This window comes from Eretmochelys imbricata, chromosome 6 (assembly GCF_965152235.1).
Source record: "Eretmochelys imbricata isolate rEreImb1 chromosome 6, rEreImb1.hap1, whole genome shotgun sequence".
Lineage (NCBI taxonomy): Eukaryota > Metazoa > Chordata > Testudines > Cheloniidae > Eretmochelys > Eretmochelys imbricata.
In genome coordinates, this window is record NC_135577.1 from 92388973 (window position 1) to 92406984 (window position 18012).

Below are 18012 nucleotides of genomic sequence, written 5' to 3' on the forward strand. Positions count from 1 at the left end.
CAGGGTAATATAAGGGAATAAAAAAAGACATTTTAGTTATAAATCACTTAAAGAGCTAAAAAGGCCAGAGCTCCTGGAATCTATGAAAGTTGGATCCTTCATCCATGTGGGCTGAAGTCTCTGGGAACTGATTATAGGTGAGAAATTGCCTGAGACCAAGACTAATCTGTTAAACTTTAGGCACTAGAAAGTGTGTTTTATTTTGTTTTGTTTGTAACTATACCGGTCTCTTTTTCTCTTGCTTAGTATTACCTAAATCTCTATTCTTTATTATTAAATTTATTCTTGTTCTATAACAAAGCCATCTCAGTTATGCATATTAAAGTGAAGTGTGACTCATCAGCTAACCCAACAGGCTGATGAGTACACTGTCTCTTTGGAGGCAGTGAACTTCATTTCTGTGAGTATCACAGCAAGAGGGACTGGACACTGCAGGGAGACATCTGGGGAACTCGTGAAGTGGGATTAATTGATTGTCACTTGCAAGGCAAGATTTAGACTGGCAGAGTCTCGAAGCGTTTGCTGGTGATGCAGATAAACAGGTATGGCAGGGAGCTGACACACAGCCTAATCTCTAGCAAAGCTCACTCTTGCTGGTGAATCTGCTGACCAGCTAACAACTTCTTTTGGTTTTTTAGAGACATAGTTATGTGCCAGGGTTAATCTAAGAAATTTACTTCCCCAAGGAACTGGACACTTACGCTCTGGAACGGAGACATTGTGAAGATTGTTCCCAATCAGTCGGGACTGAAAGGCAGAGCTGAAAAAACCATCCCCGGGCCCACTAGGAGAGAGCAAAGAATGTACAGACCGTGAAACTGTGGAAACAAGTATGCAGAACTGAAATATGCATTACCAAATCATTTTAAAGAAGGAAACAGATAAGACAATTAGTCTGCCTCAGAACGCCGGCAAAAGAGAACTTCAGCTCCTGTAGGTGTCTACCTCTCACAATGGGCTCTGACTCACTTGGCTATGACAAATACACTCTCACAGGCGATTTTCAACAGCTTCAAGGTTTTGAGAGGGTTTCTATGGCCATCAAAAGTTAATCCTTTTAATTCTGTATGAAGAACAGGAAGTTTTCTTTGAAAGTACCGCATTCCTCAAATCATGGTCTCACCTTGGGCAAGTCACATCCCCTCTATTGCTCCTATAGACCCATTCCTGCTGTGATACTTGTGGTGAGACTACCTGACTTATACCCACGTCTGAGGAGCAAACAGAAAGAATTCATAGATCTTACTGATTTTTAAATAGCTATTACCATCATATGGCCAATCACCACCTTGACAATCTTACTAATCTGTCGCACCCATTCCCAAGGCACAGAATCATTCTTTTCTTTGGAGACACCTACCATATTATGAGTAGAACTGGTCAGAACATTTCTGGTGAAATGAAATTTCACCAAAATAAGCTATTTCATCAAAACCTGTGTGTTTTGTGGAGACGTACCAGTTTCCGCAAATTTTTTTGTCAGGGAGGTTTTTGGATCCAGAACCTGGGTGCGTGGGGGTGGAGAATACTTTGATTAGAGTACTAGAGAACCACGTTTGAAGTCCCTTTTTGGACCTGATTTGGCGTGATCTGGGATGAAAAATCTGCTCTGAATCAGGCAGAGCAGGGACTTGAACCTGGGTCTCCTACATCCCAAGCCAGGACCCTAAACACCAGGCTATAGAGCAGGAGTGGCCAAACCATGGCTCGTGAGCTGCATGCAGCTTTTTTACAATTAAAGTGTAGCTCGCAAAGCTCCCTATACTCTCCCCCCCACCACCCCATTCTTCGCCTACCAGACTTGGGGTGGGAGGAGCTCAGGGCTTCAGCAAGAGCAGGGTTGAAGCCTCAAGCCCCACCAGGAAGCCCCAGCAGGCACCTCCAGCAGGGCTGGAACCCCAAGACTCCTCTTCCTGCAGGGCTGAAGCCCTGAGCCCTGGCAGGCATGTCCCAGCTCTTGAGCATCTGAAGGTTGTCATATGCAGCTTGGCAGCTCAGTAAGTTTGGCCACCCCTGGTATAGAGCGAGACTGGCTTCTCAAACCACACAACTTCTGTTTGTGTGAAAACATTTGAAATGTTTTGTTTTTCATTCAATGCAGAATGAAAACAAACTTCAAAACCTTGAAAGTAGCCACCATGAAACAGAAAAGTTATCTTCCAGTCAGCTCTCATTGTGGGTACTACTGAAACCAATTGAACAAATAAGAGGAAAACAAAGGCATCTGAGCCCTGTATCACAATCTGATTAGGGCCAGAATGGAAGGAGGGTGATTAAGATACTAGGCTGGGGCTCAGAGGAGGGTTCTAATCCCACCTCCCCCGCTGACTTGCTGTGTGACCTTGAGTCAGTCAGTTCCCCTCACTTTCCCCATCTGTATAAAGGGGATAATTATGCCAAATAATGCAGAGGAGGGGGAGCTGTGTGACTTAATTAACATCTGCAAAACATTTTAAGATACTTAGACGGAAGGAGCCAGAGTTACTATTACAGTCTCCACTTAAATAGCTACTAAGTCTCTGTACAAATAAATATATTAAGCTGATTAACTGGGCAGGGAACCATGTTTAAGCACAGTTTCTGAACTCTGTGCCGGCTGACCCAACTACTACTAACATGATTTGGCTGGCTAGTGTGCACAGAGCCATCCTTGTAAGAACTATGTTTGGGCAGGAATCTAGGCTAAGATGTGTCTTGTAAATGTGCTTCTGAAACTTTAAAATTACTAAAGGCAGAATAAACAGTGACTCTCAATTCAAAGGGAAGGGGAGGTGATTTTCTTCTGTGCTGAGGGAGAAAGTAAGGAGGAAAGCTTGAGAAATACCTTTTATTTAACACTGCAAAGTGAACAGCAAACTGAGTTGTATAGAGTGCGAGTGGCAGCAGGATGAGGCAGAATACACGAGCCATCAAGTGTTTCCCCAGTGTGACCTGCAGACAGAATCCAAATCAAACAGAGCAGCAGCAGAAACCCTCCTGATTGCGACTGCCAGGAGTGCCCCTGGGAGACTATTCATACAAACCACCATAGCACACAAGATCAACTAGTTCCTTAGCAAGCTGCAAGACTTCTCCAAAAAGGCTGAGGGAAAGGTGGAAGCCAAGCCACACTCTCCCAATGTACTCCCCGAAGAGTTGGCCTCATTTGAAAATAAGGGAAAAAATAGTTTTTGTTTTGAGAAACGTTCAGCACCCACTTCTGCAACTGAAACCAATGGGAGCTGCCCAAGATCAACACCTTTGAAAGTCAGGCCCATATTGCTTATATAATTTATTGGGGTAGCACAGGACTTGAAAATAAATGAAGTGTGGGAAGAAGTTTGTGGAGTAGGAACTGTGGCTATGGGGTGAAGGGAGAAAATTAAAGCATGGGGGAGGACCAATTTATCAGAGTCTTGGGGGAAATCCTGAGGCTTTCTCAGATGTGGGTCTAAAAATGGCTTCTTGATTATCCAAATTTGCTAAGAATTTGGATTTATAGAGGTTAAGGCTGCCAAAATAAGGTTTAATCGGTGTCTATTTCATCTATCTTAGGTTTTTGTAAGTACTTATCACTTAGTTATTAAGCTAAGCAACTCCCATCTCCTAACACCAAGGCAAATTATTTTTAAACTAATAGGGAAAACACTGACTATGTTTTGTTGTGGTCCAGATCCTGCACCCACTGAAGTCAATGGACTATTACTCCTGGGGGAACTCTGCACCACTGTGCAAAGTAGAAGTTGTGCAGAATTAATGTTCTGTACAGAATTTCATGTTTCCCCTGGAGAACTGGGGCTGGAGAGCTGCTGGCCACTCAAGGGCTGCTGTGCTCTGCAGAGCCCAGCTCTCCAGCTCACAGTTAGTGGAGCACCCAGCCCGGCAAAGATGGAGGCTCTGTATGCTCTGGAGGCCCAGCTTGATCCTCATCAACCCAGGGACAGAAGAGGACCCAGGAGACCGAGCTCTGGCAAAGGGTGAGGAAGGACAGGGCCGCACCACGTCCTCTGGCAGGACAGTAAAGAAGCTGGGGGGGAGTAAAGGCTCTGGGGTGATAGGGTGTCTGGGATGGGAGGACCCTATGGCTAGGTTCTGAGGGGACGGGGGGTGAAGGTGTCTGGGCTGGGGGGGGTACCCCACAGCTGAAATCTGGGGTTTACGGAGTGCAGGTGTCTGGGCTCCAGGTTGCCCCATGGCTGGGGTCTGGTGGGAAGGGAGTGTGGGTGTCTGGGGGTGCCCCCCGGCTGGACTCTGAGAGGAGCAGGGTGCAGCTGTCTGGGCTCTAGGGGGATGCCCACAGTGTCTCCTCCAGCACCCCCACAACTGGAACTGGGTTGTTGTAGGTGTTTGTTTAACTCTCTAAAAAAAGATTCCCCCAGGAGTAAAGTGTCTGTATTGTTGACATACTTGTTCCTGGGTATTTTGAAATAAATTACCCAAACAATTGAAACTGGAATGATTATATTGTGTTATTTTGACAAATCAAATATGCAGAATTTTGCAGAATTTTAAAATATTGTGTGCAGAATTATTAATTTTTTGGTGCAGAATTCTCCCAGGAGTAGAAGATGAAGTTGGCTCAGTACTTCTGAAAACATCCAGCCCAAAGCATCAGTTGAGCACTCAAAAATCACTGCCACTTTTGAAAATTTTGGCTTAAATTACATAACCAAAGCCACAGTGTCGATCAATGTCTGAGCTGGGATTAAAATTCAGGAATCTAGTCCCCAATCTCATGCTCAGATCAGCACAAAACACTTCTCGTTTTACAAAATCTCTTTTTGTTACAGTAACTATTTTTACTATTCTCAATACAAATACAAATAAAAAGAAGAAAAATATGATATCACTGAAGAGCACTGAACAAAACAGAGCAGTAGGCCAAGATGAGGTGCAGGTTCTAGAAATCAATTTTTTTTCCAAATAAATGACATGTAAACAAACCAAACTAGTTCCATAGGCAATATGGAGAAAAGTTATTCATGCTTTTAGGCTTTTATGTTACTAGTTCTTTTTCAGAGTAACTGACGAAGGGTTGTCAAATAGTTAATTATTCAGCAAGTCTCTCTCTTCTGGAGTTGGTAAATTTCTTTATATATTTTAACACTCAGGGGTTCTCTTTTGCTGCCAACAGCACAAATTAAATCACTTTGCAGCTGTCTGTGACGGAAACCTTAGAGATGATGGATTTGTTCCATTTCAGATACAATTAACTAACTCTATTCTCAAGAAATGCTTCTCTGGAGCTGGAATGCTGCATCTCTGCAGCTCATATTGATTCACATTACTCAGGGAACACAAACCACAAGGCAGGGAGGAAAAAAACAATGTTTATGAAATACAAAAAGGACACCAGTAAGTGGAAGAAATATAATTTTCAAACTTCAAAATAGGCTGGGACAAAAGAAGAATTTAACACTTTTTTTTTTTTTTAAAAAGATGTGCTTGAATAGTCTCTCTCTCTACTGGCTGCAAGATCTTAAATGGGATATTGAAGACATCTCTGAGGTAATAAACATCAGATTTCACAGCCCCCAAATAATTTTTTTAAGCCAGAGCACCCGACCTTTCCTCTTTCAACAACTGCATTGGCTAGTTACCCAGAGCCTAAGAGCTGCTGCGCTGCATTTGTGAAAATGGAGAAGGGTACAGCTACCTTCATCTTCAACACAACAGTGTATCCTGTAGAGACTGCAAGTCACATAGTATATACTACAAGTAAGCCACTGGATCCCAATGAAGCTTTACATACCCTCGCAGTTTGTGCAGGCTGTATCCTTGTATTGCAAATTAAGACAGCATCAACTTCCTGCATCGCATTCATATTAGGTGCAGCAAATGAGGAACATCTAGTGCAGGGGTAGTCAATAGGCAGACCACGGGGCCAAATCTGGACCGCCAGATACTTTTGAACGGAACTTAACATCTTTTTTTTAAACTTATCATTATTGTTATAATTTTTTATTATTATTTTCTCTGGAGTCTGGACCTTGACCATACTTTGACCAAGAAATCTGAACCTTAACAAAAAATAATTGATTACCCCGATCTAGCAGGAAGCACTTCTCTTTAGAAGGCCAAAACACTGTAGAATTCCAGATGATAGCTAACTATGGTCTATTGTCTCGCCATCCTTGATATGCATTTAATCTAGAATGAAACCTAATGCACACAACCCAAAAGTTAAGAGATCTCTCCAACGAACAATGGCGACCCCTTCAGTGTGCTCTGGGTGCATTATATCCTGCTGACATATGTTTTTCTAAAAAACACAGGAGACGACAGGTTTTTCATTATACCTCTCAATTCCCGTCACCATCTGGCTCCAATATCTATCAGCTGTCTTCTGCAGACAAACTGATAGTAAGCTGTTTTCATGGATATCAAAAGCAGGGAACAGGTTTCAGAGTAACAGCCGTGTTAGTCTGTCAAGTTAACCAGGGGGAAAACAACTAAACATAAAGAAAAATTCTGGACACTCACCAGTGACAGGCTGAGGTCCCCCAGCAACTCCCAAAGATCATAAACTGTGTTCAGTCCAACCAAGAGGACAACAAAGAGGCCAACAAACTTCACCCCTATCGCTCCAGCAAGGTTGACCCCAGTCAGACTCAGCCAGAACCACCAGGGGGCAGAAAACGGCCTACACAACAGACAGAGCAGTTTAATGATGGCTACAAGCGCAAACAGCACAAATTGAAACAAACAGGAAATCATCTGCTCAGAGCAGGCCCTGGGCAACTGCAAAACCTGTTAACACTGCTTCCTGTTCTATTTCTCAGGGGTCTTTCACTGGAAGTGGGGAAATAAAATTGACATATTTTTCATTAATTTTGGAAAGGTGCAAGAGCGTCCTTGTTTTGATGTTTGTAAAGGACCTCTATTGAAACCTGGCCAACCCTATATCTCTTCAGGAGGGGAATAGAATCACAGCCTACAAGCTGACCTAATGGGTTTGGAGACAGTCCATATACAAGAAGCCAGGATCTGAGAGGAGTGCTACAACTCTTGCTCCACGTCATGGCAAGGATGGAAGAGTCAAAGGGCTGTGACATGGGAGGGGAACAGATATTGGCTATGCTCCTCCTTGTATCTTCCATAGGTCTATATCAGAAAACTACTGGTGTAGAATATCTTCCTATCCACAGCACAAGTGGTAACTACAGCAAAAGAAATAAGACTAAAACCAAACAATAGAGAAAAGATGAGTGGAGGTGAGTGGAAATCTATTAGCCCCTCTCCCACTACCTCTGGGTATCCGCATTTTGCTCAATCAAAAGTCACATCAGCACTAGCCAGAAGCCAGAGGGCCACTCCTAATTTATATTAAATGGAGCTGTTTGCTGCTGCCCCAATCTTGAACAAAGAGACAACCAATGAAAATTACAGATCATAGGACAGAATACTGCATCTTGAGCTGATCAGATGGAGCACAGTACACTAGGAGTTTGTAGTTTACAGGTTAAATGCTCCGTGTTGTAAATGAGGATGGCTGCAGGCAGCATTGCATGACTTTAGATGGGCCACACTAGCCATGTCTGCTGTAGTCAGTCACACTGAGACTTGCACAGTCAATTCTACAGCACATTTCACGCAATGTTACAGACCACAAATGGGTAAAGCTTACTTAGTTATCACATCATCAGATTTTGGTTCCATTGTGGGGAAGATGCCCTATGTGGCTCCACCTTACATAAACTCTTCAGGATCCCCAAACGCTCTGTAAGCGGGATCATGCTTCTTGGACATGCATAGAGTAACTAGCCTGGAGCACATTCCTGCTTCATTCAGAAATCTCATGTAAACACTTCCAAAATGATAGGATACCAATCCTTGAAGCCCAACAAATTAGACTATTTTATAAATATTCATGGGCTCATCGTTATGAAAAAGTAGAGCTCCCCTGGCCTGGAAACAAAGGAACTGGGCCCTAGAAATTGGGGCAAGAGGACATACAAAAGTCTTACCATTAAGGGAAAAGCAGATGGTAAAATGGTACTATTCTACTGCTCTGACCACATCATGCCCTCCACTGGCTTCCCTTGTTGTCACAGGAAGTTCAAGTTTCTTGTCTTTACCTTCAAGGCTCTTGCATAGTTCCATACCATCAATATCTCGGTGAATGCTTCCTCTCACACTAGCTTTCATACCCTATTCTCTACTCAATCCTCTCTCTCAAGTACTTCCTATGTCTCTCCCAGCCCTAACCCCTTTCCACACAGCCATGCGAAGAAGAGGATTGTGTTGCAGGAGGGCTTCATCTCCCTCGACCATGGACTGCTGTTCTGAGAAGGACTGCTGAGAAGAAATTCAGTCCACCTGTCAAGGAAGGGGAAGAGTATCTTTGGATACAGACTGGCAAATCTAGTGAGGTGGGCTTTAAACTAGGTTCAACAGGGACAGGATACAAAAGCCTACATGCAAGTCCAGAATATGGAGACCTGGGAGAAGGGTAAGAATCTGGAAGAAACATGGGAAATCATAGCAGGGACAAAGGAGAGAAAAGAGGGACAATAGAGGGGAAATATAATGAACATCTTAGATGCCTGTATACTAATGCAAGGTATGGAGAATGAACAGGAAAAACTAGAAGTACTAGGGAATAATCAATTACAACATAACTGGCATCACAGAGACTTGGTAGGAAAATTCATATGACTGGAATAATAGTATAGAAGGGTACTGCTTGCTCAGGATAGGCAGGGGGAAAAGGGAGATGTTGCCTTGTATATCAAAGATGTATACACATGCACTGAGCTTGAGATAGAAGTGGGATGCAGACCTGTTGAAAGTCTCTGAGTAAGGATAAAAGGGTAAAAAACAAGAGTGATGTCATGGTAGGGGGTCTACTATAGACCACCTCTCCAGTAAGAAGAGATGGATGAGGCTTGTTTTAAACAACTAACAAAATCATCCAAAGCATAGGACTTGGTGGTGATGCGAGACTTCAATTATACAGAAATCTGCTGGGAAAATAATACAGTAGGACACAGATTATCCAACAAGTTCTTGAAATGCATTGGAGACAACTTTTTATTACATAAGGTGGAGAAAGCAACTAAGAGAGGGGCTGCTCTAGATTTGATTCTGACAAACAGAATTTGAGACGGTAGAAGGCAGCTTGTATGAAAGTGATCATGAAATGACAGAGTTCATGATTCTAAGGAATGGTAGGAGGGGAAATAGCAGAATAAAGACAATGGACTTCAAGAAGGCAGATTTAAGCAAACTGAGATAGTTACATACTATAGGAAGCAAGTCTAAGGGGAAAAAAGATTTCAGAAGAGTTGGCAGTCTTTTAAAGAGACACTATTAAGGGCACAAGAGCAAACTATCCCAATGTGTAGGAAAAATGGAAAATATGATAAGAGACCACCCTGCCTTACCCAGGAGATCTTCAACAACCTAAAACTCAAAAAAGAATCATACAAAAAGTGGAAACTAGGTCAGATTACAAAAGATGAATAAAAAAAACAACACAAGAATGCAGGGACAAAATTAGAAAGGCCAAGGCACAAAATGAGGTTAAACTAGCTAGGGACAGAAAGGGCAGCAAGAAAACATTTTACAAATACATTAGAAGCAAGAGGAAAACCAAGGACAGCATAAGCCCTTTACTCAATGAGGAAGGAAAGACTAATAGAAAACACAGCTATGGCTGAAGTGTTAAATGCCCTTTTTGTTTCAGTTTTCATCAGTTTAGCAGTGATCAGATGACTAACACAGTGAACATCAGGGTAAACAGGGTAGGATCTGAGGCTAATATAGGGAAAGAACAAGTTAAGAATTACTTAGACAAGTTAGATGTCTTCAAGTTGTCAGGGCATGGTGAAATGCATCCTAGAATGCTTAAAGAACGGGCTGAAGAGATGTGTCAGCCATTGGCGATTATCTTTGAGAACACGTGAAGGATGGGAGAGATCCCAGAGGACTGGAAAAGGGCAAATATAGTACCTATTTATAAAAAGGGAAATAAGGATAACCTAGGGATTTATAGACCAGTCATCTTAACTTCAGTACTGGAAAGATAATGGAACACATAATCAATCAGTTTGTAAGCACTTAGAAGGTAAGGCAATAATTAACAGTCAGCATGGATTTGCTGAGAACAAATCCTGTCAAATCACCTAACATCCTTCTTCGACAGGATAACAAACATTGTGGATGGGGGGGATGCAGTACTTGCAATATATCTTGACTTTAGTAAGTCTTCTGATACTGTCTCACATGACCTTCTCATAAGCAAACTAGGAAAATATAGGCTAGACCAATCTACTATAAGATGGGTGAACAACTGGTTGGAAAACCATTTCCAGAGTAGTTATCAAATGGGTAACAGTCAAGCTCACTGGGAATATCAAGTGGGGATCCGCAGGGATCGGTCCTGGATCTGGTTCGATTCAATAACTTCATAAATGATTTGGATAATGGCATAGAGAGCACACTGATAAAATCTGACAATGATACTCAGCTGGGAGAGGTTGCAAGTGCTTTGAAGGAAAGGACTAGAATTCAAAATGATTTTGACAAATTGGAGAAATGGTCTGAAATAAATAGGATGAAATTCAGGAAGGCCAAATGCAAAGTATTACACGCAGGAAGTAATAACTGCACAAATACAAAATGGGAAATGACTGCCTAGGAAGCAGTACTGCAAAAAAAATTCTGGGTGGGGGGGGTATAGTGGATCACAAACTAAATATGAATCAACAATGCAATACTGTTGTAAAAAAAGCGAACATTATTCTTGGATGTATTAGCAGGAGTGTGGTAAGCAAGACACTAGAAGTAATTATTCCATTCTATGCAGCACTCACAAGGCCCTCATCTGGGCACAACACTTCAGGAAAGATGTGGACAAACCGGACAAAGTCCAGAGTAGAGCAATAAAAAATTTAGAAAACATGACCCATGAGGAAAGATTAAAAAAATTTGGTTTGTTTAGCCTGGAGAAGAGAAGACAGAGGGGGACATGATAACAATCTTCAAGTACATAAAGAATGTCATAAGGAGGGTGATAAAGTGTTCTCCTTATTCACCAAGAACAGGACAAAAAGTAATGGGCTTAAATCGCAGCAAGGGAGATTTAGGTTGGACTTCAGGAAAAACTTCCTAATTGTAAAGGTAGTTAAGCATTGGAACAAATTGCCTAGGGAGGTTATAGATTCTACATCATTGGAGGTGTGTAAGAACAGATTAGACAAACACCTGTCAGGGATGGTCAATATTACTTAGTCCTGTATCAGTGAAGGGGATTGGACTAGATGACCTATCAAGGTCCCTCCCCATCCTACACATCTATGACTCTCAGAAAGCCCCCATGTTCACAATAGTCTCTTCCTGCTTCTTCCAGGAGTCAAATGCCCTCCCTCTTCTCCTTCCATCCCCCCCAAACCTTCTAGAGTAGCCTCCTCTTAGTTATCACCCAGTCCCACCATCATATTGTCTCCCTGTACATGCATGAAGGCTCATATACCTATGGCATAATAAAAAGTTATCACCATCTTACCTATCTGCACAGGAGTTATACTTGACCATACTCAGCACAGCTCCCATAAGAAAGAACATCAGAATGGGATCAAGCAGGATGTACTGGGACAGAGTAATGCAGCCTGTATCTGGAAAATAAGACACACAACTATACTAAGAGCTGTCTCAGTTTCAAAGCAATCCTACAGCGGTGTCTGTAGCAAGCCAGTTTCCTCACATCTTAGTCAAGAGACAGCATGGGCAACGTTGGGACTAGAAACAGGCCAGCATGTCTCAACTCTTACCGTAGTAAGAAACTTTGAAATGTTATTTTCAGATGGCACAACACCAGAGCTCTGAATTGCCATGCAGCAAACACAGATTACGTTCTCAGTTCCTAATTCTTTGAGCAAATGGGAGCCGGGAATGACACAGTAAGCAGTCATTTTCTCACTAAGTCAGCAGTGAACTCATGCACCAGCATGGTGCCAGGAGATGCTGTGGCATTGAAAAGGCTATTTTTCAGATTATACAAAAAAAAAAAAAAAAAGAAAAGAAAAGAAAAGAAAAAGCAGCAGCTTTGACTAGGGGACATTAAAAACCCTGTGATGCTTTTTGAGAGTCTGTGTGTTTAATGGCCCATCCCTAACTCAGGTAATTCTATTCTGCCTATCTAAACCCTTCTCTATAATTTTCAATTATACACAGAACCTTTATCAATTTACTACCCTGAAGTCTTATTTAGCATTGTTGTGCACTATTAAACAGCTGCTATATCCCATACCAGAGGTGGTTGTATTTCAGTAGTGGGCAAAATTATCTCTATCTATACATCTTTCATGCTGTTTTTAAAATTCTTGCATTTAAATGTATTCCAATAGCATAGCAATGAGTACCACAAAAATACCTATAAACTAAATCAGATTATAAAATGCTTTGGGAGCCTTATGAATAAAAAGCACTATACAGACTGCAATTATTCAGCTCTCAGAAGTGAGGCAGTGTCTATCCTTTCTCATCAGTGACTTCTTCTTTGGCAAGTAATGAGACCAGAGAGAAAAATCTCTGCACAGTTAATCTGCCCTGAGGCTGGCCTCCATTACTGACCCTCCTTCATCCACATGCCAAACAGATAAGATTTCCCATGAGGATGCTAGAAATGCTTACCAAAAATCAGGATGGAGGCTGCAAGTAATGCTGCAGACAGTGACTTGGACAGCTCCAGCACTGTGAGGTAGGAGAAGGGAACTAGGCATGAGCCTAGAAATGCACAGAACTGCAGGAAAAGAATGGAAACAGAGGAGTATGACAATCTCTTCACAAGATGAATGTGTATACAGATCCCACATACCCTCCTTCCTTCCATCCTCAAACACATTCAAACAATGGATGCTCCTGCAAGTAACAACAACTGGCTGGTGGTGCCCAAGTCTGTCTCACTGAGGATCCTCAGGCAGAGGCCAAACTAATGAAAACTTAGTTTGAAGAATTTCAGTTGATTATGCAGCATGTCTACACATGTATGTAACAAGGATTTGTTTCTTGTTTCTTTCCAGACCATATAATTGTCAAATTGGACCCATAATTGTTTCTTTCCAGACCATATAAGTCATTTCCAGAAACATCTTTCAATTAGCTTCATCAAACCGCCTTAACATCACCCTAACATCCAACAGGTTATTTCAGAGGCCTGCTTGCCATAAAAGACAGAGCCAGATAAAGAAGAATGTTAGTGTCTGCTCCAGTTTCAAAAATCCCAGTACCAGCTCATCTAGGTGGATGAGGTAGGGATGAAAGAATTTAGTATATGTCATAAAAATCCAGCCTCTTCAAAATCTGAAGAGAAGTAACAGGCTATACTGAAGGAGCCAAGGAGAGGAAGGGAAACACCCATCTTCTCCAGAGGACAGTTCTGCTTTCCTTCATTGATTTGTGAGTGGATGGTTAAGAACTGGCATGTGCATTCTTACCCCTCTCATTCCTATGTAGTTATGATGCTCATATCTGTCCCCTGGCTTTTGGAAAGGAAATGTGCCATCATATCCGCTCAGGTACCCAGCAAGTCCTATCAGCATCTGGGGAGGAAAAAGGGCAAACTGGTCAGAGAAACAATTTCACAGTCAGTGGAATCCACTCCAGCTGCAGGAAAGATGCTCACAGCATCCCACATCCAACCATCAAAAATATCCAGTTACTACTGAGACACTCTGTCAAACATGAAAAAGGAGTTTGCGTACAAGATTCATACTGCAACTATACAAACAGATCTGCTGGATTTGCAAAATTCACTCACCTCCTTACCACTGGCAAGTGGGAAACTCTCCCAGGTGAGTATGGGGACATAAGCCAACAAATTTCTAAGATTTAATTTTAAAAAAAAAGTGTAGTACTTATGGTAGCAGAGAAAACCCTCCAAACAGGACCCAAATGTAGCCACAGAAGCAAAATTTTCCTGAACTTGCAGACAACTCCAGGGACTTTGTTGCTGCTGGTAGCTTTATCAAGCTGCAATAGAGTGAAATTAACAAGATGCTGGTCCCTTTCACTGAAGCTATTCAGCAGCCTGCAGGAAAAAAGTGAAACTGACAAGAATCGCATTTTCAGAAAGGACCCAAATGTTGGTAGAGCTTCATCTTATCTGGCTATGGTTCATCCCGATTATGTGCATTGCTGTCATGGGCACCACTGAGGACTCCCTGAAATGTGTTCTTGCCTTTAATAAAGTGTTTGACTACAGTGCAGTAACAAACCTATTCTCTTATACCAGATACCCACACAGTTGCAATCCTCCTCAACCAACACAAAATTCTCTTCTTAAGGGACATTTTATAAACAAGGTGATAGACTTGGATATGTTCAACTGGTTTAGAAATCTGATTGGCTCAGAATCTGCTGTTTTCAAATGTTATTTTGAGAAAACAGTATTGTTCACAGATTTACAGAGCGCTTAGTTCACATTCCTGCTAGCATGAACTGCTTAGCTCCCTGGATCTATAACTTCCCACAAAGAGGCCCCTTCATTTCCCCTAGAAGAACTTACGTATGTTTTATGATCAACCATTCTCTCCTTTTCAGCCAGACCTTTTCAACATCCAGCATTAATCACACCCTTTACTTTCCCATATTTTGAGTATTTTCCATGGAAGAGAAAAGACAAAGAGTGCGGCCTCAAAAGGGGGCCACATGTCATGGCCTCCCAGCGAGACAACAAACAGATGACAACAGTAGCGAGGAAGGGGCATCCAGAAAACCCTGGTGCTCATCCCACATTTTGACCAGAAGAATGGACTAGGTTTTGGTTGGACTATTCCAATGATCAGGGGGATTCCACTGGCTCCTAAAATATACGTAAGAACTGATGAGAGCTGTTCACCTTCCCCAGAGGTGGGTGGACGTCAAAGAAGAAGGTCCGGTTAATGTAGTAACTTCCCATCTTCCCAAAATGAGTTTCATCCCAACTAAAAAAAGAAAAGATAGATGTACTCAGGAACTGGAAATAATCAAACATCCATAGAGGTCTATTTTGCTAATGACTAGCTTTTGCCACTTTTAGACTGGACAAGTGCATAATATTCTACGTGGGATTACATGTTAAATCCACTAGGAAGCTGGAGCTAATGGAAAATGGGTTAGCCTCCTTATTAATCAGGGTATCTCCCCATGAATAAACAAATGCTCCAGAACCTACACTGGCTGCCAAGTCCAATTTAAAGGTGTTAGTTTTGTTCCCTAAACCCTAATGGCCTGGGAGCTGCTTACCTAAGATACACTTCTCTCCCTGTACCATACTGAGGGTTAAATTGGAGTCTGCTCAGTATATAATAGAGAACATTTTTGGCATGGCATTCACCACATGGACTCTTGACATTGAAATTCTACCCCATCCCCCTTCTGAAATAGTCCAAATCAGCTGCCCTTCCTGGCATACTAAAAAAAAATAAAATTAAAAAATATATATACTCATAAAACTGGGTGACTGGGCAACAAAATGGCAGATGAAATTCAATGCTGATAAATGCAAAGTAATGAACATTTGAAAACATAATTCCCACTATACAAATAAAATGATGGGGTCAAAATTAGCTGTTACCACTCAAGAAAGAGATCTTGGAGTCATGGATAGTTCTCTGAAAACATCCACTCAATGTGCAGTGGCAGTCAAAAAAGCAAACAGAATGTTGGGAATCAGTAAGAAAGGGATAATAATACAGAAACTATCATATTGTCTCTATATAAATTCATGGTACGCCCACATCTTGAATACTGCGTGCAGATGTGGTCGCCCCATCTCAAAAAAAGATATATTAGAACTGGAAAAGGGCAACAAAAAAAAGGGGGGGGGGTATGCAACAAAAATTATAAGGAGTATGGAACTGCTTCCATATGAGGAGAGATTAATAGGACTGGGACTTTTCAGCTTGGAAAAGAGATGACTAAAGGGGGATATGACAGAGGTCTATAAAATCATGATGGGTGTGGAGAAAGTAAATTAGGAAGTGTTATTTATTCCTTCTCATAACACATGATCTAGGGGTCAGCAAATGAAATTAATAGGCAGCAGGTTTAAAACAAACAAAAAAGGAAGTATTTTTCACACAACACACAGTCGACCTGTGGAACTCCTTGCTAGAGGATGTTGTGAAGGCCAAGACTATAAGGGTTCAAAAAAGAACTAGATAAATTCATGGAGGATAGGTCCATCAATGGCTATTGCCAGGATGGGCAGAGATGGCCCTAGTCTGTTTTCCAGAAGCTGGGAATAGACGACAAGAGATGGATCGCTTGATGATTACCTGTTCTGTTCTTTCCCTCTAGGGCACCTCGCATTGGCCACTGTTGGAAAACAGGATACTGGGCTAGCTGAACCTTTGGTCTGACCCAGTATGGCCGTTCTTATGTAAAGCCTGTAAGAGCAGGCATATGGGGACGGATAAGGTGACTGGGAACAGTAATTTTGAAGGGAAATGTGAAGGGTGAGAAATTTTGATTTATAATATATTTGTTTACTAGTGATTAGCATATGCATGAAAATGTGCTGCCGCAGTTTCTCCATCTGTAAAATGGGGATAATGATCCCCATTTGTAATGTGCTTTAAGATCTACTGATTAAAAGCACTATATAAGAGCTAGGTATTATAATTTTAGTTTTTATTAATAGGAAAAGCATCTAGAGTCCAAGAGAGTTATTCTTTTATGTTTTTGTCTTTACATCAAAATAATAAACTATCTAAACAGTTAATCACCAGGAACATGGCCTAGCTTCATGTTCATACAGCACTTTGGCCTTGTCTACACTAGCGCAATTTACCGTGTTATGTAATATTTATTCCCCGTCGATTGAAGTGCACTTGGCATCCACACTCACAAGTGCTTCAGTCAGTCTCCACAGGGACTAAACAGAATGATGGAGAATGGCTCTTTCCAGACAATTATTCCAGAGCCAGTGTGGACAGGAGAGCCTTCAAAAGCCTCCCACTATAGGAGATGGTAGGAGCCTCCTTTCCCAGCTCCTCACTACAGCTGCCTCATTCTCCAAGCTTACTATAATTTGCTGGCTAAATTTCCTCTCTGCCACGCCCCCCTTGTCTTGACCCCTTCAGCTATAACCCACACACCCGCATCCCCAGGGCCGGATTTCCAATTAGGCACACAAGACACGTGCCTAGGGGGGCTGGCATTCCAGGGGCACCTAAAAGTAAAGGGTGGGTTAAACGTTTATTTGTTTTACGGAAAACACAAAGTTCATCTATAGGCCGAAGGAGTGCTGAAGATGCAGCGCCTAAGGACATTTAAGGTGTAAATCCGGCCCTGAGCATCCCGAACCTGGAAGTGTCCCTGCGGGCCATAACCTCCACGTTATCCCTCCCCACCCCGCCGGGCTCACATCCTCAGTCAGCGAAGCAATGGGGCTTGACCATCTGCCAGCTGCGGGATGTTGAACCGCTACGTGACGACTGTCAGCCCCTCACATCCCCTGCCCCACCCCCAGGGCCCAACCAGCCACGGGCAGGCGCCTGTCGCTGCCCGCGGATCGCTGCCGTGCTTAGGCGCAATCGGGGCGGGGGGGGCGGTAGAGAAAGCAGCCCCAGCCCCAGCCCCAGCCGGGCCGCGAGCGCCTCACCAAACCCCCATTGGCCACGCGGGCTAGCGCCAGCGAAACCCACCACTCGGACCCTCCCGCAAAGAAGCCCCGCCCCCCCGCGGCCTGACCGCCAGCCCCACCCCCGTTGCCATAGCGTCGCGGCCCCTCACCAGACGTGCGGCGGCTCGGACAGGCGGTGGAAGCGGGAGGCGAAGCTGAGGAGGGTGACGAAGGCCAGCGGGGCCCAGACCCCGCCTGGAGCTTCCAGGGGAGCCCAGGCCCGCGGCGGGGGAGAGGGACGGCTCGGCTCGCCCGCCGGCCTGCGGGGTCGCCGCTGCCGGAGCCCCCCGCAGCGCGGGCCCGACTCGGGCTGGCAGCACCCCGCCACCCGCGTCATCCGCGCTCCGACACGAGGGAGGCGCCGGCGGCCGGGCACCACCGCGCACAGCACCAAGGGAAAGGGAGTCCGGGCCGCAGAGCAT

General features: G+C 43.3%; 1 protein-coding gene across 1 annotated transcript in view; it reads right to left on the minus strand.

The window, feature by feature from the left end:
* POMT2 (protein O-mannosyltransferase 2) overlaps positions 1-18012 on the minus strand; it is a 48312-nt gene extending 30300 nt beyond the window's left edge. The window contains 9 exon segments of the mRNA XM_077819191.1: positions 702-784; positions 2825-2931; positions 6463-6622; positions 11489-11597; positions 12616-12724; positions 13419-13523; positions 14822-14906; positions 17701-17960; positions 17962-18012. Of these exon segments, the coding sequence (XP_077675317.1) occupies positions 702-784; positions 2825-2931; positions 6463-6622; positions 11489-11597; positions 12616-12724; positions 13419-13523; positions 14822-14906; positions 17701-17960; positions 17962-18012 (1069 nt within the window).